At 55.3% G+C, this 22500-nt stretch overlaps 1 protein-coding gene across 13 annotated transcripts in view; it reads right to left on the minus strand.

Annotated features, from left to right (window-relative positions):
• Positions 1-1118: 1118 nt before the first annotated feature.
• The window catches only part of NCOR2 (nuclear receptor corepressor 2), a 157320-nt gene continuing 135938 nt past the window's right edge, over positions 1119-22500 (minus strand). For 9 of the 13 annotated variants that reach the window (XM_042035096.1, XM_042035095.1, XM_042035093.1 and 6 more), the window contains 19 exons: positions 19372-19524; positions 18933-19019; positions 18202-18479; positions 17053-17416; positions 16077-16304; positions 15735-15980; positions 15441-15590; positions 14874-15014; positions 14601-14763; positions 13630-14063; positions 11875-12018; positions 11613-11755; positions 11082-11275; positions 9450-9596; positions 9019-9164; positions 7659-7712; positions 5454-5681; positions 3572-3751; positions 1119-3453 (listed from right to left, as the gene is read on the minus strand). In XM_042035096.1, coding sequence (XP_041891030.1) covers positions 3278-3453; positions 3572-3751; positions 5454-5681; positions 7659-7712; positions 9019-9164; positions 9450-9596; positions 11082-11275; positions 11613-11755; positions 11875-12018; positions 13630-14063; positions 14601-14763; positions 14874-15014; positions 15441-15590; positions 15735-15980; positions 16077-16304; positions 17053-17416; positions 18202-18479; positions 18933-19019; positions 19372-19524 — 3656 coding nt within the window. In that variant the 3' untranslated portion in view covers positions 1119-3277. The remainder of the gene's footprint in view (positions 3454-3571; positions 3752-5453; positions 5682-7658; positions 7713-9018; positions 9165-9449; positions 9597-11081; positions 11276-11612; positions 11756-11874; positions 12019-13629; positions 14064-14600; positions 14764-14873; positions 15015-15440; positions 15591-15734; positions 15981-16076; positions 16305-17052; positions 17417-18201; positions 18480-18932; positions 19020-19371; positions 19525-22500) is intronic. The other 4 variants (XM_042035103.1, XM_042035102.1, XM_042035098.1 and 1 more) reach the window with 2 other exon arrangements.

Raw genomic sequence — 22500 nt, forward strand, 5'->3', positions numbered from 1 at the left:
CTGCTCTGTGTGCTCCCTTCAGAGTCACTCCATCCCAGTCGCTGGGTCTGCCTGGGGATGGGGTGTGTGTGGGGAGACCCAACGATGGCGACACAGCAAGACACAGAGTGCCAAAACCAAGCAGTGCTGTGGCCAAGTGTGGGGCTGAGCTCTCAACAGGGGGGATCCCACTGCAGCAAGACCTACCTGTCCCGACCTCAGCCAGTCTCCTGCATCCCTGGGCTGCTCCCCCAGCCGGGGGCAGGCTCAGCCAGGGCCTGAGCTCCTGCACAGAGCTGGGAACATCAGCAATGTTGTCACGTCCCCCGTTCAGGAACAATCCTGAAGGATCCCACTGAGCAGCGGGTGAGGCTGCTGGAGCCCTGCAGCATCTCGGTGTCACCAGTGTCTCCCCAGCACCTTCACGTCCTCCCAGTCCCCTCCTGCACACGCTGCCCTGCCCAGCAGCTGGTGGGTAACATCCATCCAGCAGCACTGAGCCACAAACCCCGTAAGGGCTGAAAACAACCTCACCAATACCTCAGAACTCTTCTGCCATGCTCACGGCACAGCCTCAGGTGCTGCTGTGCTTTGGGCTCCTGGCCAGCCCCAGCCCCTCACCTTGCACACACACAAAACAGTGGAAGTGAGAGAACCATGGCTCTGGGGTTGGCACTGAAGGGTGGGACAGGCTCTTCTCTCTCCATCCCACGGTTCTGGGTGCTGGCCATGCTGCTGGTGAACGCTGCCCACGGCTAACTGGGAGTGCAACCCAACCCTGTCCCAGCTGGGCAGAGAGAAGGCGGCTCTGCAGCTCCTGGCTGGAGCCCGTGGCCCTTCCTGATGTCCCAACACCCGGCTGCAGGGTAGGCACGGGATACCCACACGCTGCGGGACCCGAATGCCACCCCAGTGCCTCCATCCCTGGTGTGCTGCAGTGCCCCTGGTGAGAGCAGCTGCGGCAAAGCCCCAAAGGCAGCAGCTCCATCACCCTTCTCTCGCCCCTCTGGCCACGTCTCAGCCCTCACTGGGCCACTGGCAGGGTCTGTGATGCCACTCTGCCAGCTCTGCAGCCACCTTCCACCGGCACCCAGCGCCTTCCTGGACATCTGCAGACACCAAGCAGCACACAGTATTGCTACTGTGCCAAGTGGGAACTTTATTCTTTGTTGTGGTTGGGGTTTTTTTTGCTATTTTTTCCAAATCAGCTAGGGAGGCAGCTTTGAAGATGTGTCAGATTTGGAGAATTCTTTTTTTCCCAGCAAAATCTGCAACATTTTAATAGTGTTTTGCCCAGACATCAGCTCTGTGAGTCTGTACAGCTCAGAGCCACAGAGACAGCAGCAACAACCTGGGAACGGAAAGACTTTCCACATCGCTTGTGCATTGTCTTGGATTTTTCTTTAAAAAAAAAAAAAAAAAAGCACAACAGAAAAGACACAAACATTGATGAACATTTAAAAACCTGTACATTGTAAAAAAAAACAAAACCAAAAGTAAAACCCAACAGAAAAAAAAAAAACAAAAACAACCAAACCCCAAACAAACAACAAACACCATCATTCTCTTGCTTTGAAATCAGAATCAACCTGGGAACGTTGCAGGGGGAAAAGAAAGATCCATGGGGAAGGTGACAGCGCTGGCCACGCCGCTGAGCCCGCGGGGCTGCCGGAGGCTGCGGGGCTGGGCCGGGCTGGGGCTCCTCTAGCGTACAGAATGCAAAGCATTTAATACATTTTTTTTTTTTTTTTTTTTTTGCCATTTGTTTTCCCCCCAGAGCGAGAAAGCAGAAGTGAATGAAAAAAAAGTCTAATATTTTTGTTCTTTAACCATGTAACTGCAGATATGAGCCAACATCATGGAATGAAAAAAATAATGTAAAGTAGAGCATTCGTGTGTATCACAAAAATACAATAAAAACTTTTTTTAAACTTTTTTCCTTTTTTTTTTTTTTTAAAGTTTCCTGTGAACTCCCTGCCACGCTGGCCTCCTGCCCACTCTGCCCGCCCCTGCCCTGGCCAGCTCGGAGGGCTCTGGAGAATCAATGTCTACAACCAGCAAAGGTGTGTGTAACGGGGGGCCCTGCAACCATGGCAAGATTTTTGTTTGGTTTTTTTTTTTAAACTAAGTACATACATTCTCCTGACTCCCAGATAACTTTGATGGATCATTGTTACCTTTTTTTTTTTTAACCCTTCCATACAATGGACAAATGCAGCAAAGCCTGCATGTAAGAACAGAACCTCTTTTACAGCATGTAATACTGTGTTTTGTTTAAAGTCCTTCCTTGCGTAAAATATTGACATAATTCACTGAAGGTATCAAAAATATACCCTGTAGACCAATACAATTTACAATTGCCTTTTCTCACCATTCAGAAAACAATGCACTTAAAGCAACCGAGCCCCTCAGTGGGCAGCGTGTGAGCCAGCCCGGGGACGTCCCTGCCCGCTCCGAGGGACCCGGGATTGCTTCCATCGAAGGGACCAGGATTTTTTGTGTTCTTTTTTTTTTAAGAAACAGCTCTTCACTCCCTCCCCTGCCCGCTCTTCCCAGCCACGTTCGAAGCGTGTCGTCGCGGGGCTGATACGTCTTGTGACGCGGGAATGCCGGGCAAGCAGCCCTCGGATCAGCCAGGGAACCACCGACCCGGGGCGTTCCGTTCCGTTTCACGTCTCAACCGTGTTTTTTTTTTTTTTTTCAATCTTTTCTTTAACCCGCTCAAGGTTTTGCAATTCTGAGGCACATCCCCACGGCCGGGTACGGGGGAGCATCCCACCGCCCGCTGCCGACTCCGCAGGAGCATCCGCAGCCCCTGGCTCGCTGCTGCGGGAAGGGGCCGGCAGAGCGTCCGAGCCCCGGGACGGGCACACGGCCGCTCTCTGTCCCTCTCGAGCGCGGGGTCACCGCCCAGCACGGCTGCCAAGATCGAAGATGGGTTCCTTGGGTTTTGTCTCGTTAAGGCTTTTTTCTTTTCTTTATCAGACCGAAGAGGATGCAGAAATTTCCAGATGTTGAGAAAGAAAAAAAAAAATAACCCAAACAAAATTTTAAAAATAATCCAAAACCATCATCCTCCCCCCCTCCTCCCCCCCCCCCAAATTGGCTGGTTGGGAGGGAAGGGGGGAAAAAAAAAAAAAAAAAAAGAAAAAAGGAAAAGGAAAAAATGAAATCGCTCTGCTCCTGCATCTTCGCTCGTGAGAGCCGGCGGGGCCGGGGCGGTGGGCGCTCGCCCCGGGCGTCCCGCTCGCTCCCCGCGCCCCGGGTTTGGTCGCCGTCTCCCTGCCCCTGGCTCCTCTCATTCACTGTCCGAAAGGGTTTCGTACTGGGAGCAGAGCAGGGGCTTGGGCTCCTCGTCCCAGGCGTGGTGCTGGCTGCCGGGGGTGCCCTGCGGCAGCGGGGCCGTGGGTGCCGCCGTCACCACCCCGCTGGGGAGCCGCATGGTGAGCGGGTTGTAGGGGAACGGCGTCGAACCTGCGCGGGACGAGGAAGCAGAGTCAGCACCAGGGGTGGTGGCCCTTCCCCCGCAGCCTCCCCACACCCCTGCGAGGGCGGCACGGCCACTCTGGGGACCCGTCCCCTCGAGCCCTACCTGCGGACGACGGCCTGTCCTCCCAGACGCGGTTGGTGAGGGGAGTCCTGCGGTTGCAGTCGCCCTCCGAGTGCACCGAGGAGACGGAGGGCGGCCGCTCGCCCGAGGACAGACCCGGCGCCGGGGACTTGGCCTTGCGGCTGTTGGGTCTGGCAGCGATCTTTGGCTTCCCCCCTCCTCCTGCGAAGAGAAGCAGCCGCTCGTCACCCGGCTCGTTGTGACAGGGTTCAGCGGGTCGGGGACGGGGCAGCGGGTTCCCAGCGCTTCCCTTTTAGGAGCTTTGCAAAAATGGCTCGTGGCAGGAGAAAAGCTCACCCCGGGCCGACGGCAGCACGGCGGGGAATGGCGATGGGGCAGGTGGGAGCAGCGGCTGGAGGAGGGCTCTGCCCTCTCCTGGGCTGCTCCACCCTGGGGGCTGATGCCACCAACTGTCCCGTGGAGGGACCCGGGGCAGGAGCAGCCGTGCGGCTTCGGCCGCTTCCCTGCAGGATCTGCTCCCGAGCCCGCTCGTGGCTCAGCCCACCAGCGTGGCTCATGAATGGAGCTCCATGTGCCACCCCCACGGGCACATGCGGTTGGCAGTGACCCCCCAAGAGCTGCGTGGGTGCTGGAGCCCTGAGCACATTCCCCATGCCCATGGTCTAACATGGGTCTTTCATCTCTCCTTACAGCAGAATCCCTGGAGATGTTTAGCCAGTTTTTAAAAGGTTTGAAGCCAGAAGGGCCTCTGTCGGGCAGGTGAGCCCAGATAAATGAGGGGGAGCTCCCCACGGGGGAGGGATAGATGGGCTCTGCATCCCACCCTGCCTGCCCAGCAGCAGCAGGCAGCCTCCACCAGGCATAGGGAGGCACGGCTGGAAAAAGCTGCTGGTTTCATGCAGGAGCCAGAAAAGCTTTTCTGCAAAAAGCTTTAGAGTGCCTGGTGTTAGATGACCCAGAGGGGTGTGAGCTGACCTGGAGGAAGGTGCACATGTGCACCCAGGATCTACCCCTGAGCCACGGGCTCTGTGCCTGGATTCCCGAGGCTGATCCCTGGCAGTGGTGTCATGCTCTGTGCAGGGCACTGCCATGAGGCACTCTGCCCTTGGCAGGTGTGCGGGGGACAAATGCTCCCCCCATCCATCCCTGATCCCCCTCCTCCCTCCCTTTCTTAACTGAGGATCTGCACAGCCACCCTCTCATCTCTGCTCCTGTCTCCTCAGAGCTGAGCAGACCCTGCCATGGGGCCCAGCGGGCTCTGCAAGCCCCATCAGGGCCCATGGGGCAGCTCATCCCCAGCTCTCCTCTCTTTATCATCCTCCATGTACCACTTTTAGCTCCCTTACCACCTCCCTCTTGCTCCAGGTGCTCCCAGATCCCATCCCCCCATCCCAGGTTGGATTCTGCCCCGACACCCCCAGAGACTGGAGTGGGGAGGGAAATGCCACCCTGCCCTGTGTCCTCCACACCAGCCCTTCTCAGCACCTTCCCCTGTTTTGGGAGCAGCGATCCCACTGGGGGTTTACAGACAGTTGGGGCTGGCTATTTAAGTTTATGCCCTTGATTTTTTGGGTGGGGGGGTTTTCCACCCCCATAAACCTTTCCATTGTGTAAAAAAAAATACAGGAAAAGGAGATATTAAAAACCAACAAACAGGGAAAGGAGAAAGGAGCAAGTCAGTGGTTTAGAGAAAGCAACAGCACCTTTGGAGACTATTAAATTAACATCAAACAGGATTAATCAGCGGATCCACAAAGCTCAAAGCTGGGGGAGGGAGGGGAGAAAAAGAAAACCAAAATGAACAAAAACGGGGAGGGGAGGAATAAATCCCCTGGTAAATGGCGAGATAAAAAGGCTGAGAATTAATAACACAGAGAGAGTGAAGGTGGAGAGGGCTGCAGACCTGGCAAGGAGCGCACGTCCTCGTTTCGTCCATCAGCAGGAGTTATGGGCATAGCAGCGGGCAGGCTTGCACTGGCATTCAGAGAGTTAAAAGCATTGGCACTGAGAGGTGAGCGCTCTTCCCACTGCTCGTCATATTTACCCATTAGGGCTTTCCTAATTATTGCCTCCAACCCCATGTTGGTACTGGAATTCTCTTGGACCGACTGGCTCCTACAACTGATTAGCCCTGGGAGATACGGGAGAGGGAGGAGAGAGGGGACGGGAGATGGGGGGGAGCCAAATGAGAAGAAAGATGGGGGGGACGGGGAAAGGGGGAGAAAGGAGACAAGGGAGAAGGGAAGAAACAAACAGTCAGCACATTCTCGCAAAGCAACAAACTTTGTCATCTTGTTCTTTAAAGCGCTGTGATGCACCCGTCCTCCTCCTCCTCCCGCTCCATCCCGCCCCAGGGCTCGGCGGGGGCTGGCGGTGGGACGGATGGGGCTCACTCTGGGGTCTGGGTTTTGGGAGGGTTTCCCAGGGCCAGGGATAAGGGTTTGTCGCAGAGCCCCAGGGAGCATCTCCAAGGAGCAGGGGCTGCGCTCCCAACCCGGCCAGGGTCGGCATGGGGGCAGGAGGAGAGTCATTGGATGTGGGGTCATTGGGGTCCATATGCACACGTAGCAATGGTCAGTGCGCCAGGAATTTGGAGGCCGGGGCAGTTTCCCATTAAGGAAGTCAGGGAAGGAAGGAGGAGTACCCCACAAAAACACCTGATGAGAAAGAAGTGCCTGGATTTGGCTCTGGGGTGAGAGGATGCAAGCAGCCGCCAGAGCTGCCTGCGTGGGTCGGGCTACACGGGGAGAGGGGAGTGTCCTGTTGTCCCTCCTCGTGCTCTCTGCAAGCCCCCTGCCCACTGCCCCAGCCCCCCTTCCCCCCAGGCCGGGTTCCCACGGGGACCAGGGCCCCCCGGGCTGAGTGGGACAGGATGCAGAGGCGAAGTGTCCGCGTGGTTGTGAGTCTCAAGCCATGCAGTTATGGAGCAGCACCGCACAGGGACCAGAGGCTCAGCCACGCCACCGTCATTCCCGGGGTGGCAGTTACAGGGAACAAGCAAGGGCAAAATACAGACACAAAACTGCCAGGCCCCCCCCGCTGACCCCATCCTGGGGTGTTTGTTCTGGGATCACTGCCCCTCTGCTTGGAAAGGGACAGATCCCAGGTTCCTGTAAACCTGCTTTGAACACTGGTCTTGCTGTACACAGGCAGGGTCTTTCCTGATCCCCTCTAGCCGAAACTGACCCTCAAATCTTGGGTCCCACCTGGCTGCACCTGCTCACCCCAGCAGCTGATGCCAGCTCACTCCTCCCAAACTCATTTCCACTGGTGAGCAGTCCTACACCACTGGCCCTCCCTCCGCACCAAACCCCTGCCCACAGCACCTCCTGCCCTTGGCTGTGGGAAAACTGCTGTTCTCCTACTTAAAACTGACAACCTGAAGGCATTCCTGCTGCAGGAGAGCATTAATCCTTAATTAATTAAGTACCAATTAGTATTCCTCAGTGGGGATTCACTGCATTCATTTGTGAGCCCACCCGGACATGTCGCAGGTGGCAACAGCGTGACAGCTTCCCACTGTCATTCCCCCTTGGGCTGGTCGTGGGCCTGAGCACTCCTCCAGCTCCCAAGGAAACACCTCCTCCTGCCCCAGCACCCCTCATCTCCCTTCCAGTCCTCAGCATCACCACTCTGCCCAACACAGAGTGCTGCTCTTGCCCCAGTTTGCTTTTGCAGCTGGCTCCTGCATCCTGCCCAGCCCGTGGTGACACAGACCCCACTGCCCACCCTCATGTTCCCCTTTGCCACTGCCCTCCCACCCACCCACAGGTGACCATAAGGTCCCATCAAGAGCAGGGTGCTCTCTCCAGGTGTGAGGTCCACCTTGCTAAGATGGTTTAACCCTCTGATGGCATCAGATGGCCAACCCTTGCTTGACCTTTAACCTCTCCTCAAACTCTGCCAGGCTTTCCAAGGAATTACACTGCCCTGTCTCCAACCCAGCAGCAGAGAGTTACGGTGTGTCCTGAGGCCTCTGCCTCCCAGCACCTGTTACACTTGGTCTTAAGGGAAAACAAAAATAGGAGATGCTTAAATCTACCGAGCCTCCTGCTCGCCATAGCTGTAAGCCCTGTGGGGAACGAGGTACAGGTATGTGGGGAGTTACCTGCTCCAGTAATCGCTGGCATGTTGAAAATCTCTGTCCCAGGCTGCCCCACATCTGGAGAAAAACAAAGAAGCTCTTCAGTATGGAGAGAGCACATGCAGGTTAGTGGCAGGGAGGACCTGCCATGGCAGCCACGACAAGATTCCCATCTCTCTGTCATGGCACTCCCAACAGCAGCCCAGCTCCCCCAGGCACAGGCGTGGGTCTGTGGGTGCTGGCTGGGACCAGGGATAACTCCCAGTGCCTCTGGGAGATCCACAGCAGGCACCTTCACCAGGTGGGAAAGGGCAAAATAACAGAGCCCAGAAAGCCAGGGCAATGTCTTTGTGCTCAGTGCTGGCCTCCCTCCCTTCCTCCCTCCTGCCCTTGGGATTACAAGCTCCATGAAGCCAAATCCTCTCTCATGCCTATGGGATTTTCAAAGGCTCAGTGCCCCCTATGCATGGAGCAGGTCTGGGCAGTGGAGAGGGTGAGGAGGAGGAGAAAAAATGTTAAATCAATATTTTCCCTCTTAGCTGAGCTGTTTGACTTGGATATTGCTTTCCTTAGAATAACAGAAATTCTCATCAAATAAGAGGTGTATCCAATTTCTATATATTTTTTCTTGATAAGGGAAAGTGTGGAAGGTCAGGGGGTTCAGCTACATGTCCCCAAAGGGGCATAACAATACTGTTGGCTCATGGTAACATCATCCAGGAGACGAGACAGCTCGGTCCCTCTTATCCGATGCAGCTGTTGTAAGATGGATTCAAATTGAATTAGTATTGACTGTATAATGCTGGGCTAAATTAAATTATGATCCTATCTACTCTATTAGCGGTTAATGAATGAACGGGCTGAATTTCTAATCTGAGCCAGCCTGGTTAGTTTTACAGAGCTGCACCAATATTGATGTAGGGCTTTAAAGTAAGGTTGGGGAGAGATGCATCTCAAGGAGGAAGGATTCAGCTTGGCTGGCCAGTCATTAAAATATCAATTGCTCTTAAGTCTCCTCCATGCTCAGCTCATTATTTCCTTCCTACTTAGGTTATCTGGTGTGGGTGGGATTGACAGCCTCAGAGCATGGAGACTGGGGTGGGAAGTCTCCCACTGCCTCCCCAGATGCACACAGTCACTGCTGGCACCAGTGCAGAGCATTCTAGGAAACATTTGGACCTTGTATTTCATAGAATCCCAGACTATTCTGAGTTGGAAGGGACCCACGAGGACCATCGAGTCGGACTTCGGCGCAGACAGAGCTGGCTGGGAGCTCCCAGCCCTTTAACACAGCAGCACCCATTCCCAAATCTCCTTTGCTTCATGTGTCCTTGAGGCTTTTCCTCCCCCGGTGCCTTGCATTCGCCTCCCCACAGGTTCTTACTGTATTCTGTCTCGTTTTTGTTGGTCGTGCTGAGCTTCTTGATGATCTCCTGTTTCTTGGACTTCACCATGGCAGAGTTGCTCTCAGTCAGCTTGCTGAAGAAAGCTGGACGCTGAGTGTTGTTTCCTGGGGACTTGGACCCCATCCTGCAGAGCAGAAGACCATTGGAAACCTCTGAAACTCCACTATACCTAAAGAGCCTCTTCCCTCAGTGCTCAGAATCAGGCTGGGAGCTCCTGGGATACTCAGCACCTCCAACCTGTCTCCCTATCCCAATGAGATAAACATACCCCACGGTATTGAAAAGCTGCTACAAGTACAGCACCCTGGGAGGGGACACTGCTTGGGGCAGCAAGGAAAGCAGCCCGGGCCAGGGCTGGACGGGACATCCCCATCCCCAGGTAGCCCCAGCGCCCGCTCCAGGGCCCTACCTCTGGTCCATGGGCTCTCCCTCGCGGAACAGGACGGGGTACGGGGCGCTCTTGGCGTGTTCCGCTTCTCCCACGCCGTCTGGTGGAGACACCGGCTCGATACAGCTGTCCGGCCCCCCGGCCGCCGCCTTGCCCTGCTCCGGGGACCTGGGCAGCAATGGGGACAGGCCGTCGTTTCACTGCGACAGCCCCTGGCCCTGTGCAGCAGCTCGGGGTTGGGAGGGGAGAAGGACTCCTGGTGCTTTGAGAGGGTGGTTTGGGCAGGCAGAGCTGGGCTGAGCTGAGCCCTGGGCCTGATCCCCTGACAGTGGGGACAGCTGAGACACCCCAAACAGAGCAGCCCAGGAGGGACCTGCTGGTGGCAGGGACACATGGACCCCTGTGGAGAGCTGTGACATTAACCTTTTGGGGACACTGCATTTGATTCTCAGTATTTGTGAACACAGCGGAGGCAGAACCCGCCACCTCCCATCCTCCTTGTCAGGGCCACACAGGAGCTGGGTGGTTGCAGGAGGGGGCCTGGAGCTGGGGCAGCTTAGAGAGGATCAATACTGGCCCCTGATGCCTGCCCGTGGCCAGAGCCTGGAAGACAGCCAGGCTCGAGTCTGCGAGGAATTCCTCACGGCGAGTTCTGGGAATTTACGTCTTTGTTCTTTCTGTGGTTTCTCTTTTTTTCCCCAGTTTTTTTCATCACTGGGTGGTCAGGGCTGGGCTCTTTTCCTTCATGTTATAAAGCCAACTCCAGGATCAGGCAGAGCTGGGACAAATAATCCCATTTACTGACAAGGCACCACTCATTCCTGGATACATCTGGGTGGGTGTTTGGGTGGAAAGACAGACCCATTTTTAAATTCCATACAACAGTAATCAGACCTGCCTTGTAGCAGCACGGGGATTTGAAAGTGACTTTAAAACAAATACAGGTGGTGCCTAAAATGAACAATTCTAGTTGTCAGGGCACGTGTGTCTAGTAAACTTCTTATTCACTGAGAAAGATGTAGATAAAATTAACTTTGAACCAATGGAAAACATGTTGCTTCAGGTTTTTTGGAATCATCTCTGGTCAGGGACTGAGAACAGTGAGAGGACAAGAGGCAACATGCACACAAACAAAACATGTGAAATTCCATCCCAACACAAGAAGACCATTTTTCCTGTCAGAGTGCTGAAATGCTCGGACAGACTGGCCAGAAAGGTGTTGTCTCCATCAGTGGAGATATTCTGAACCCAACTGGCCATGCCCCAGGACAACCTGCTCAAGAGGACAGTGCTGGGCTGGATGATCTTGAGAGATCCCTTCCCACCTAAACTATCCTGTGACGCCGGCCGGATTGGGAAGAGAATTATGCATGGACTCTAAGAGGGTCTAAAGAGCATCTCTAGGACAACAGCGATGGCAAGAGGCACCACCCCAGGGGAAAGATGCCCAGATCAGAAAGGAGTTGGGCTGTGTAAGCAGGGAATACACCCAGCACCAAGCTGAGGAGAGCAATGCCTGCCCTGTACACCACCTCACCGCGGTGCCAGGTAGCCAAGGGCACCCGCCTGACTTCCCCTGAGCCACCTGGGCCCATCTGAGCTCAGACTGGCACAAGCCCATCTGTGCCAGCTTGGGTTGGCCTCTGAGCTCACCTTTTGCCCCCTTCGTTCTGCGGGGAGATGCGCGAGGCCGCCGTGTGCTCCTGCTGCTGCAGGTAGGCCTCGCTGGGGGTGCGGCGCAGGTCCAGCACCGGGCACGCTGCCCCGGGGAACGAATACACCGGGGCCTGGATGTGGGAGTTGAGCTGCTGCGGGTGATGGCGTGTGTAGTCCTGCGTGATGACCTCCTGGGGAAGAAACCTGAGTCAGAAATGGAGCTGGTTTTCACCTTTGTCCTGCTGGGCCCAACTAAGAGGGTGAGCAGGAGGGAAACAGGCTGGTTTGACCCTGCAGATGGAACTTCTGCCTCTTGTCTGCAACAGCTCTCATGACGGGCTTCTTGGGGACACAAAACCCGGGCTGAACACCCCTGATGCCCCCTGCTCTTCAGCCCCCAACTACAGGAATTGAGGTCTCCAGCATCACTCCCAGCCCATCCCCACCAGACATGTTTCACTGAGCTCTTCCTTCCTCCCTGGAGCCCCAGCAGGAGGGTGAGGGGGGTGAATGAGGTTGGTTAGTTACACTGATGTGCTGGGCCAGCGTGACCACCCGCTGGTTCATGCCCTTGATGCTCTGGCTGGACTGCAGGGGCTGGCACTGGGGGCCGTCGGGCTGCCGCAGGTGCTGCAGGTGGGCGGCTTCGGGAGCCGAGGCCTTCAGCGAGCCTGGGGGGCACCAAGAAGAGAGCAGGAATGAGATGACATCTGTGTCCCCTTCCTTGAATGCCATCCCAACACTGGAGCATGGTCAGCTTGGGCTCTCCTGCGCCAGCTCCTGTTCTCACCTTGCTGCTTCTGCCTCAGGTCATGCTCCCCATGCCCCTTCTCTGTGTCCTGCAGCAGCTTGGCCCCTTTCTCATGGGACAGGCTGGGCGAGCTCACGGGACTCACTGCTTCCATCCGCTCGGGGCTGTAGCCTCCATGATAGCCTGAGGAAATGGAAGGGAGTTAAAACCAGGGGCTCACTTGGCTTTTCCCTGGCACTGCTGCACCATCGCTTGTGGGACAGTCACATGTTCAGCGAAGTGGGGGGAAAAAGAGATGAAGGAAGACCCGGCAGGTCACACTGCAGGGCCACCTCCGACGTCCAGCTGTGGTGGTGGCTGCTGTGAAGAGGTGATGTCTTATTCCTGCAGAGCTGGACACTCAGCAGCTCTCAGTGCCAGCATGAGAGCCAGGGACCAAGTGCAATCTCTGCAGGTTCACAACTTGTTCCCCTATTTTCTCCACCCACTGAAACCCGCACTATGCCTGGACAGTGATGCCCAGAGAAAGTGGAGGTGGCTGCACAAGAGGTCTCCAAGTGCATTACAAAGCAAAGCCCAAAGCCCAGCATGGCCAGGACCAGGGACTTGAAAACTGGATGTGAGGCCCTGAAGAGCCCAGATGCCACTCCAGAGACACTGGACTCACACACCGCAGGGGCAAAATTTGACTGTTCTCGGCATTTTAATGCCTTTCATAGACTCATAGAACCATTTAGGCCAGAAAGACCTCTAAGCTCATTGAGTCCAACCACGAACCTACCACTGGCAAGTCCACCAAGTCCCATCCTTGGGTTATGGGAAGGGGAGTGGGGCAGAAACTTGCAGTGCTGATGGCCAAGGCAGATGCTGCAACTTGAAGATGGGGTCCCACCAAATCCCCAGAGGCTGCTTGTTGCTTCTGCATGCTGGTAGGAGCCTGGATGAATGCTCTGGGTGAAGGTTGGTCCCATCAAGACTGATCTAGACCTTGAAATCCATCCCCCTCCCTGCACTTTCCATTGGAGTAACTAATCCCAGTGCTTTTGTGTCTTACACAAGATTCCAATTAGGTGGTTCTTGTGGTCTGCTCTGGAAACAGCTGCTGAGCACGGCTGGGCCGAGTGATCCCAGGACAGCCATGTCCATGGTGCCCACCTTGGGCAGCATCCAGCACTGGGACCCTGAGTGAGGTCACCCTGAGCACAGGGACCCCATCCAAGCTGAGACCCACAAAGTCCTCTGAGACCCTGCAGCTCACGAGCAGGGAGGTGTTTGTCTGATGGCCAGCAGCCTTGTCACGCTCACAGTCCCAGTTCTCCGCTTTGCTCATTTGATTTATTACCCACAACTGCTCCTTACAGACTGCCTGGGAACTTCTAAGGATGGGGAAATCGAAATTAGCAAACAGCTATTGTCTGTAAAAAGCAATACCAGGAACTGGACAACATTTGCAAAACAGGACTTGGCAACGGGAAAAACTAAAAGAGGGTGGGAGAAGGGAAGATCCTTAAAACACAAAAATAAAGTCTGGAATAACACAACGACCAGGAAGCAGAGGGACAAGCACGCTTGGGGAGGTGATGGAGCCAATATCCAGAATGTGCAACTAAAAATAAAAAATAATGAAATAAAATGGGTGTCAGGCCACAGCTCTCTCACCTCTGCCCTCCAATTTGTGACCCTCACTACTGGAGTCATTACTCAGCGAGCCTCTTTCTCGCTGCCCCTTATCACAAGACATTTGGCGCACGATAATCCCATCTATGAAGTTGGCTGCTGTCGTGGTGGTCTTACCGAGAGCTCGGAGCTCCTGATCCTGCATGGAAAAGCGTTTACTTTGACTCTTTTCTCTACTGTGCTGCTCGGAGCCTGAGGCTGCGTGCTGCTGGTCCAGAGGGTGGTGGTGCTGCTGGCTTTTCCCCTGTCCTCTGCCATAGTGATGAGAAGACGCAGGTCCGGAGGCGGGCAAAGGTCTCGACTCCATGGCTTTGATGGGGGAAGGCGACTGTTCGAGGTTGGCCCCACTGGGCAGCTTTGAGGTGTAGACGTTGTTGTCAGTCTGGGCTCGTTCTGTCTTGGCTTCCCGCACCCTCGAGGCCTCTTTCTGCAGGATGGCCGGGTCCAGCGGGGCCGCGTAGCCATCGGCCGCGCTGAGGGAGGAGCGCAGGGTGGAGGCCGAGGGGAAGGCGGCAGAGCGGATCGGTGACGTGGTAGTGGTGGAGGAGGATCTGGAAGGAAATGAAGACAAGGCCAAGATGAGAGAAGCACATGGAGAAATGCTGTTAACCAGAGCCTGAGCGTTCAGCCTTGCCCTGGCTGAGCTCCTTCCAGGCCTCCTGAGTGCAGGGTTGGCCCATGCAGGGCCAGGGAGGAGGGCTTGGATAGAGCCTCCACCACAGTAACTGGCCACAGGATATTGGGCCTGAATGCATTGACTGGAGAACATAAAACCCATGGACAGGTCCCAGAGACCTTGGTAATTCCACCACCAGGCAATCTTCAGCAAGAGGAGCAGTACCTGTACTTGGGCACAGGTGCAATTCTACGTTATTTCCTGGTAGCAGGAAAAGCCACCACGAAAAGCAAAGAATTGAGGCGCCAAAATGTGCCTCTCCCCATCACAACTTCCCTTGAAATCCAAATCCTGTTCCCACTGAGAATGAAGGGAAAACAACTCTCACTCCTTCCTCTCGGAGGTGCTCATTAATTAAGTTACGGTGCAGGCATCCAGGCAGGCACTGGAAACCATGGTGGGGGGAACGTACCGTAGGACAGAAGGGGTGGGGGTCTCCGAGGAGATGATCTTCATGCTCGTGTTGTGGAGCACGCTGGGGCGCTGCTGGATGGTCTCGTGGGTGCGGGGTGAGACGGGAGAGTGCTGGTGGCTGTGGGAGTGGGAGGACGAACGGCTGCTGGACTGCTCTGTACCTGGGGAGAGCACAAGGAAAGGCCTCTTTAGCTCTCTGCCCAACAGCCCTAACCTTACCTCCACCCAGCACTGGCCCCAAAGTGCGGTGCTGGACTCCTCCCCAGCCTACCTGGTCTCCAGATGGGCGCGTGCTCCACCGTGGTGGAGGCTAGGATGGATTTTTCACGCTCCCTCTCTCGTTCCCTCTCCCGCTCCCGTTCCCGTTCGGACACCGATGATCCTGACTGTTTGGTCATGTGCGTGGGCCCTCCTGAAACCCAGTGAGAAAGGCAGTGAGAGGGCTGCAGACATAGCAATTCCCCCTGGGAATGCTGCCTGCTCTTCACATTGCTGTGTCTGCAGAGCAGATAAGGAATGGCTCCATCCAAGGTCACCTGGAGCAGGACAGACGAGGGCAACCAGCGCGACAAAAACCCAGACAAATCATGGAATAGCTGTCCTGGCGCCGTCTCCAAGTTATGACCTTCCACAGCGCTGTTTGCTTTGGGGCAGAAGGGGGAAAAAGCAAGGAAGCCCTCAACAAGCAGGAAGAGAGGGAGTCAGTGAACTGGTCCCTGAGTGAGAATTAATTTGGAGTCTCCCCGTCTGCCCTGGCATGCTGAGCCCATGGCCTTGGATTGGTTACGAGCGTCCCGCTCAACCATTTTCCCATTGGAAAAGCAACCTGCAGCATTACCTGGGGACAAAGGGGAGCTGCTGTGCCGGCTGCCGAAGGTCTGGGGGGGTCCAGGGATGTAGGTGATGCGGTCCATGGTGGTGGCAGAGGTGCCAGGGGTAGGGGGCACGAGGACGGGCAGGTGTGGCACTTGGGACAGGTCGATGATGCCTGGAGAGAGAGAAGCGAGAGGGCTGTCAGGACAACATCGAGCTGCTGCACCTTGGCCATGCTGGAGCTGGCAGTGCCAGCCTGACCCAGCCTCCTCCTCCCATACTGCTCCCAAACCCCTGGACAGTGCTGTGCTGGGAGGACCTGCTGCATAGTTGAGGGCGAGGGAGGGCTCCCGGGGTGACAGCCCGCGCAGCATGTCCGCCCGCTGCGCCATGGCCGTGGCTGCGGCGTTGTGGTGCATCTGCTGCGACGTGATGTAGTCGTTGATGATGGTCTGGCGGTTCTCCATGGCCGCCGTGTCCGGGTAGCCCCGGATGAGGTACGGGGGGTACAGGTGTGGGTACGTGGGGCTCGGAGCCAGATGCCTTGGCAGGTAGTAAGCAGCAGCTGGGAGAGAAAAGGATGCAGATGTGAAGCCTCAGAGGCCTCAGGCTTTTGGAGCATAACAAGGAAAATAACAGACTGTGCCCCCAGCCGAGGTACCTGCTTCCAGTTGGATTCCCCTCGGGATGGCAGCGGGGTCAAAAGGCAGTGGGATGTGTCCTCGGTACAGATCCACCCCGCTGACGCCGCGGAGCAGGTGCTCGTATGGGGAGATGGGGTGGTGGTGGTCAGGCACGGGGGCGTGCGGAGACTTGGAGTTGGTGAGCTCTCTCGATGTGGGGGTGATCTTTCTGTCCTGGGACACTGGCTTCCCAGCAGTGATGCTCCCTGCAGAGAGCAGAAGGAAATGAGTCAGAGACTGAGCACTGCGGCCAAGCCATGTCCCCGAGGGATGCCTGCAGCCAAGCATGTCCCACAGGGACAATTCTAGCTACCCTGAACTTGAGGGACCTTTCCCTCCTCCCTGCACTGCCATGACCTGTTACACCACCAAGGTCGAGATGGGCCAAATCCCAATTGCCCCTTGGGAGAGAGGCCTTTCCCAAATCGTCCCTCCACCCCAGCACATCCATGCTGGGCAATCTGTGCATGCACCCTGGCCTGCACAAGCAGCTGGTGGTGCAGCCTTGCTGCCACACTCTTCAGCACAAGGAGGTCACTGCCCGTGTTAGTGAGAAGTGTGAACATCTCCCACCCAGCCTCCCAAGCACTGCTTTCCTGTCCGCCTATGGAAAAAAGAGTGCTATGGGCCACTGCTGGGACAGGGAAGACACTTTTGAAACACCAATGGCTTCACCAGCCACGGCCCAAGTCTCCCTTTGGTTACCCTTGTGCAGGTGAAGCGCCCTCACTTCAACAGTGTGAGCACCCCCAGGAAGGGCGCTGAGCCCCAGCTGTCCCTGGCAGCCACCCCAGCGCCGTGAGTCAGCCGTGGGCGTGGGGTGCTGGGAAGAACGGGTTCAACAGGCACCTGCTGGGAACTGCTCGGGCAGGTGGGGTCAGCAGCCGCCTCCCGCGCACCTCACCTGCTCGGTTGTCAGAAATCTTACCATCAAATAAAAGGTTTGCCAAGTACCTTCGTGCTGCCGTGGTGTGGACTCCCGTGTGGAGACTGGAGACCCTCTGTGCAAGTGGCTGCTGAAGGCCGTGCTGTGGCCTGCCTGGTGGTCCTCATAGCCGAGGGCACTTTGGTGGGGCTTGCCCGGCTCGGGTACAATCACAGGAGCCCCTCTGGCAATGGAGCCACCCGAGTTTGTCACAGGGCTTGGCCTGTTTTTCAGGCTCTCTTCGTAAGCTCTTTCCAGATTCCTCGGGTCTTGGATGACATCCAGAGAATGCACAGAGTGAAAAGTCCTGCCGGGACTGCCGATGATGGACCGCACATCGTGCTTTTTGGTACTCGAGGAGGAAGAGCCGCTGTCATACTTCAGCGGGGTACCCTGGGGACAGGAGGCACAGGGGACATCAAAGGGCTGTCGAACAGAAGGAGCCCAGTGACTGCATCCCACAGAGTCTCAGCAGGACTCAGGATGCCTCATTCAGCGGGTCAGTACACAAAGTTTCCTCAGTCAAATGGCCAACAGCCATTGCCAAAGCAGAGATAACCACTCGGCACAGGGCAGGGTGCAGGGCCCATCCTGCACGTCTTGCTGTGCTCCAACAAGATGATGATGAGTCACTGCTGAAGGCTGGCTGTGCCCATCACGCCTCTCTCCTACACACACCGTGAAATGGGATAGGACTACAAGGTGCCATGGGAACCCTGCAAATATTTGGAGACCAACAGGAGATAGCATGCCATGTTTCATCCTAACTACTGGCCCTGCTGGGTTGCCACTTGCCCGTGAAGGGAGGAGACCAAGTTTATGTGCACCCAGAGTCACAGTGCTGAGGGCACCAAGTTGACTCTGTCTTTGAAAAAGAGAGAAATGCATCCTCTTTTGTTTACACATCTGGATGGATCACTGCTTTCTTAAGGTGCCAGGGGTTCCCTGGGTTTTGTATTTATCTGCTAGGAAGGATTATAGGATGGTCTGGATTGGAAGGGATCCCTTCAAAGGATGGGGCAGGACAACCTGTACCCAAGCAGAGAGTCCATTCTTACCAATGATGCAACCCAAAGCTGTCTCTGCTCTCCTTTTACCTTGGGAATGGCTCCCAGGATCTGTGCAAGGACAGCAGTCTGAGCAGGACTGACCTCATCCACTGCTCACTCCATACTCACCTGCGTGATGGAACCTTCCTTCAGAGGTCTCGTCAGAGAGATGTCTGGTGTCCGCCTCAGCTCCTCCCGGGGAATCTCATGGATTGATCTTCCTGCTTCTTTCACCGTGGCTACCAGGTCTTCATGGGCTGATTTCATTTTCAGAGGAGTAAGGCCCTCGTGAGATCTGACCTTGTAGGCATCAGATAAGTCCCTTGGTGGAGTGTTTTCCCTCTTGAGCTGTTTGGCTTCTCTTCTGAGGTAGTCCTCATGGGCCTCCACATAGGACCGAGGTATTCCTGCAACCCCCAAGTAGATGATGGATGCAGAGGGTGATTCCCTAGGCAGACACCGGACTCCCAGTCCCCGTGCAGATGCTCACTTCAAGGGGGTCTCAAGTTAACAAGTGGAACTCAGGGACTGGTACCCAGCTGAGCCCACAGGGCAGCTATACTGCTAATGATCCACCTCACAGGTACCAGCACTTTCTGGACCCATTTCACACTTATTTCAACCTGCTTCATGAGAATCACTGACAATTTTGTCCCTGACTTTGGCAGAATTTAGGTTGGTAGAAGCTGAGCAAGACTGAAAATATCTCTGAGCACAAAGCAGGGGCTGCAAAGACCTACAGCTGGACCTTGATGTGTCCATCCTTGCTTCCTCCTGTCCTACCCCTACAAGGAGAACAAGGGGCCATGCATGTGAGATGCCTCCCCTGTCCGTGCCCATCTTGTGCTTGCAGGCTTTACCTTGTGTAATCGAGCCCCGCATGTGATGCTGCTCCTTTAGGTTATGGGGACTGTGTCGGTCTGGAGGGATCGCTCGACCCATGAGACCTAGAACAGATCCAAGAGGGAAAGTGGGGCTGTGACACAGGAGTTCATTTACAATTAATACATGACAGTGTCCCAAGGATGCCTGGGACAAAACACCAACAATTTCTAAATTATTTATTTTTCCTTTTTTTTTTTTAAAAATGTGCTTCTTTTTTTGTATTCCTGAAGCTGGTCTGTCAGGACAGACACTCAAGGCAAACAGGTCACTCTACATCCCTTATTTTCCCATGCTGGTCAGATGCTGTCAGATGCAAACCACTGCCAGAACACTGGCACAGGAAGATGCATCATGTAGACGAGGTCTCCACATGTCACTAACATAACACAGGTGAAAGGTTTCATCCAGACCCACCTTCAATGCTGGTAGATAAGGTATCACGGGCTGATAAGCCCCGGCTGATCCTCCCCTCCATCATATCATAGGTCCGCTTAGTTCCTGTGGTCTCATGTGAAGCTCCCGAGCTCCTGCTGTCTTCTTTGGGACACTGAGAAGCAGCAACTCCACCTGGGGGAGGGAACACCAAGAGGCACCACCATGAGCATGGAAAGTCAGCACGGGCCAAGAGAGGGTGTTTACTGCTGTTTGTGTGTGTTGCTGAGGGGTCAGATCCCATCCCACCATCAGCCACCACTACGCAGTGCCAGAAACATCGCACAGGACTGACTTCCAGGAAATTCAGCTGGTGTTTTCTCCCATCCCTGCCTGCCTCAGACTCCAGATCTGTGCCTCCTGCTTGAGTAGGAGCATCCACCCTGTCGTGTCCCATTCCCTCCCTCCCTGGTGGGGCCATCCCTTGGGCAGAAGAACAGCCTGGAGCCAGTGGGAGCAGCTGTAGTTCCACTGAACTTGGCTCTTTGGGTCTGGGGAGTTTTGTTTTTTTTCCCCGTTGTTTTGATTTTTGCTAGACACCTACTGTTTGGGATCTTGGCCAGCCTTAACATTTGCCGAGACACTCCCTGGGTGAGAAAATCAGGGAAAACAGAGGAGAAGCAAAGTTGAGAATGATTCCTTTGAAACAGCACTGAGCAGGACTGACAGAGCGAGCGCTAGAGTGAGGAGAGACCACCGACTGCCCCTGATCCGAACCTGGAGCGACAAGCAGCGGGCATCTGTCCTGAGCTACAGCCCCACCACCAGCACAGCCCTGCCCGTGCCAGGCAGCATCACACCCACCCCGGGCAACGGGCACCCATCATGTGCAGCGAGCTGTGAATTCAGCAGCTTCTGATCCAGCTGAATGCCTCGGGTTTATGCCACGAGCTCCAAACAGGATGTCAGCTAGGAGAGACAAACGCCTCTGCCCATCATCCCTGGCCAGGCTGCCCTTGCCAGGGATCGCCAGCGCCCTAATCCTCCTCTTTGTGGGCAGAGAAGGTGGTTGTACAATTAGAGAAAGTAGGGAAGTTAAAAACATTCATTCTATTGTGGACAATCAGGAAAAAACTCTTCCTTGGCAAAACCAGCAATTAATAAAATGGGATTATTACAACTTCACACCCACTGTTGGTTTCCGCAGTCAGCACCCACTCAATCCACAAAATGTTTGGGGCTGTGTGTGGGGAAACAAGAGGGGGTCCGTGCCTGAGCTTTTGCTTCAGCTCCATTTGACAGGAGAAATCCGGGGGTGACATTCAGAATCAGCCAAGCACCGTGCGGGCGATGTGCCTGCACCCTGTCATCAAGGCACATCTGTTGCCACCAGCCCTTCTGCAGGAGGGGACGTGCTCCCAGGCACCCTTTGTACCACCGGGAAGCAGGGGGAGGGCGCGAGGGAGAAGAGAGACTAAACAGAAAGAAAACCATTCCAAACCCACGTCCCTCGCCTTGCAGAAGCCATCAGCAATCATATGCAGGATGAGAATAACCAATCTAGCACAATTCAGCTCACACATGCTACAGGATCTCGTCTCATTACAGCTCTTTTATTTTAAGCACCCTCATGACACTAAAGAATTTGCAATTTTTTTTCTGCTTGCCAAAATTCATAATCACCAACAGTTTCAGTTTTCTTATTTAATTTTTTTTTTAACTCTTCTGTTCCTGGGCTGCTCAGCCTTGCCAGGCTGTACAGGGGGAAGGAGAGAGGCAGGGCTGGCAAGGCTGCAGCAGCTCACGGGATCACTTGGGATGTGATAAACGCTATCAAGCATGTAAAAGGCTGCTGGGGAGAGGAAGGAATTAATTCCTCATCTGTGTCTGTGGGGGGTAGCATGAGAGGTGATGGACACAGGCTGCAGCCAAGGAGACTCGGGCTGACACAAGCAACAGGGAAGAGCTCGGTCTGCAGCTCTCCCTCATTGCCTGGAGTGGGATCCCAGCACTGGGCACGGGCAACACTCACTGCCAGGAGCCCTCCCCATCTCTCCCTGATGGTGCCATTTCTGAGATCAACCTCGTTCGACCCCCAGCCCGGGCAGAGGTGATTAAAATAGCTTCTTGCACAAACAAGTCCTGAAACACTTCCTGCGTCCTCCCTGGTCCAAGCCTTGCCAACTGTCCCAAAGGGCATCCAGACACAAGTCTTCCACAGTGACATTTCTTATCTGGGCTAGAGTTGACAGCAGACCCAGGGGGACATGCTATGAGCCAGTTTCCATGTGGCAGGCGAAAGACACAGCACAGAGCCCTGTCCTGAAAGGTCCCTGCAGTCCCAGGACACACATGAAGGTGACATCAGCTGGAGCTTGAGAGTTGTCCCCATGGCCTGACCTGAACCTTCTGGCTCTGGATAAAACAACCCAGCCCATGATGAAACGAGCTGCCTGCACTTGTGGGCAGGAGACACACGAGAATCTGACATCTGTGGGACACACTCTGCCTGCAGCACTGACCACAGGGCCCAGGCTGCTGGGGATGCCCCAGGGAGGGAGGAAGAGGGCTCAGGCAGCACAGCAGCTTGCCAGAGACACGTACTGAAGTAGCTGAAGTTGGGATCTGCTCCTTAGTCATCATCCCCAGACTCAACTGAGAAGGGAGGTGACACATGAGGACGGCCATCCCTGTGCACACCAAAGCACATGCCAGTGCTTTACCCCAAGAGCATGCAGAGCTGCAGCACCTCTAAGTTGGCTCTTCCTGACCCCAAGTGCAGGCCAGGAGCAGTCCAGCTCCACAACAGAGATGCCTGACCCAGCACATGGTGAAAAGCAAGAATGGAGTTGTTTCCAGCCTCACTGGAGAGGAACATCTGCTTATCTTCAACGGGAGGCACCGGGACACGCAGAGCAGCTTTGATGGCCAGTGCTGTGATGGGCTGGGCAGGCGCAGAGCAGGCAGGAGCAGCTGGTGACCACCTGCTGGCACCACTAATGCAGCGAGGCACCGCCGGCATTTACCGAGGAAAGGCGTTCCTGTGCTGTGGGGGTGCGGCAGCAGCCAACACATCCCCAGACAGGCTCCTTGTGGGATGCAGGAATGGCTTCGCCACCTCCAATAGCTCTAGCAAAGCTCACCAGATACGGAGGCTCAGTCCAGGAGGAT

Source organism: Corvus kubaryi, unplaced genomic scaffold, assembly GCF_017639235.1.
Source record: "Corvus kubaryi isolate FWS band 111438036 unplaced genomic scaffold, C.kubaryi_AGA036_p1.0 37382, whole genome shotgun sequence".
Classification (NCBI taxonomy): Eukaryota; Metazoa; Chordata; class Aves; order Passeriformes; family Corvidae; genus Corvus; species Corvus kubaryi.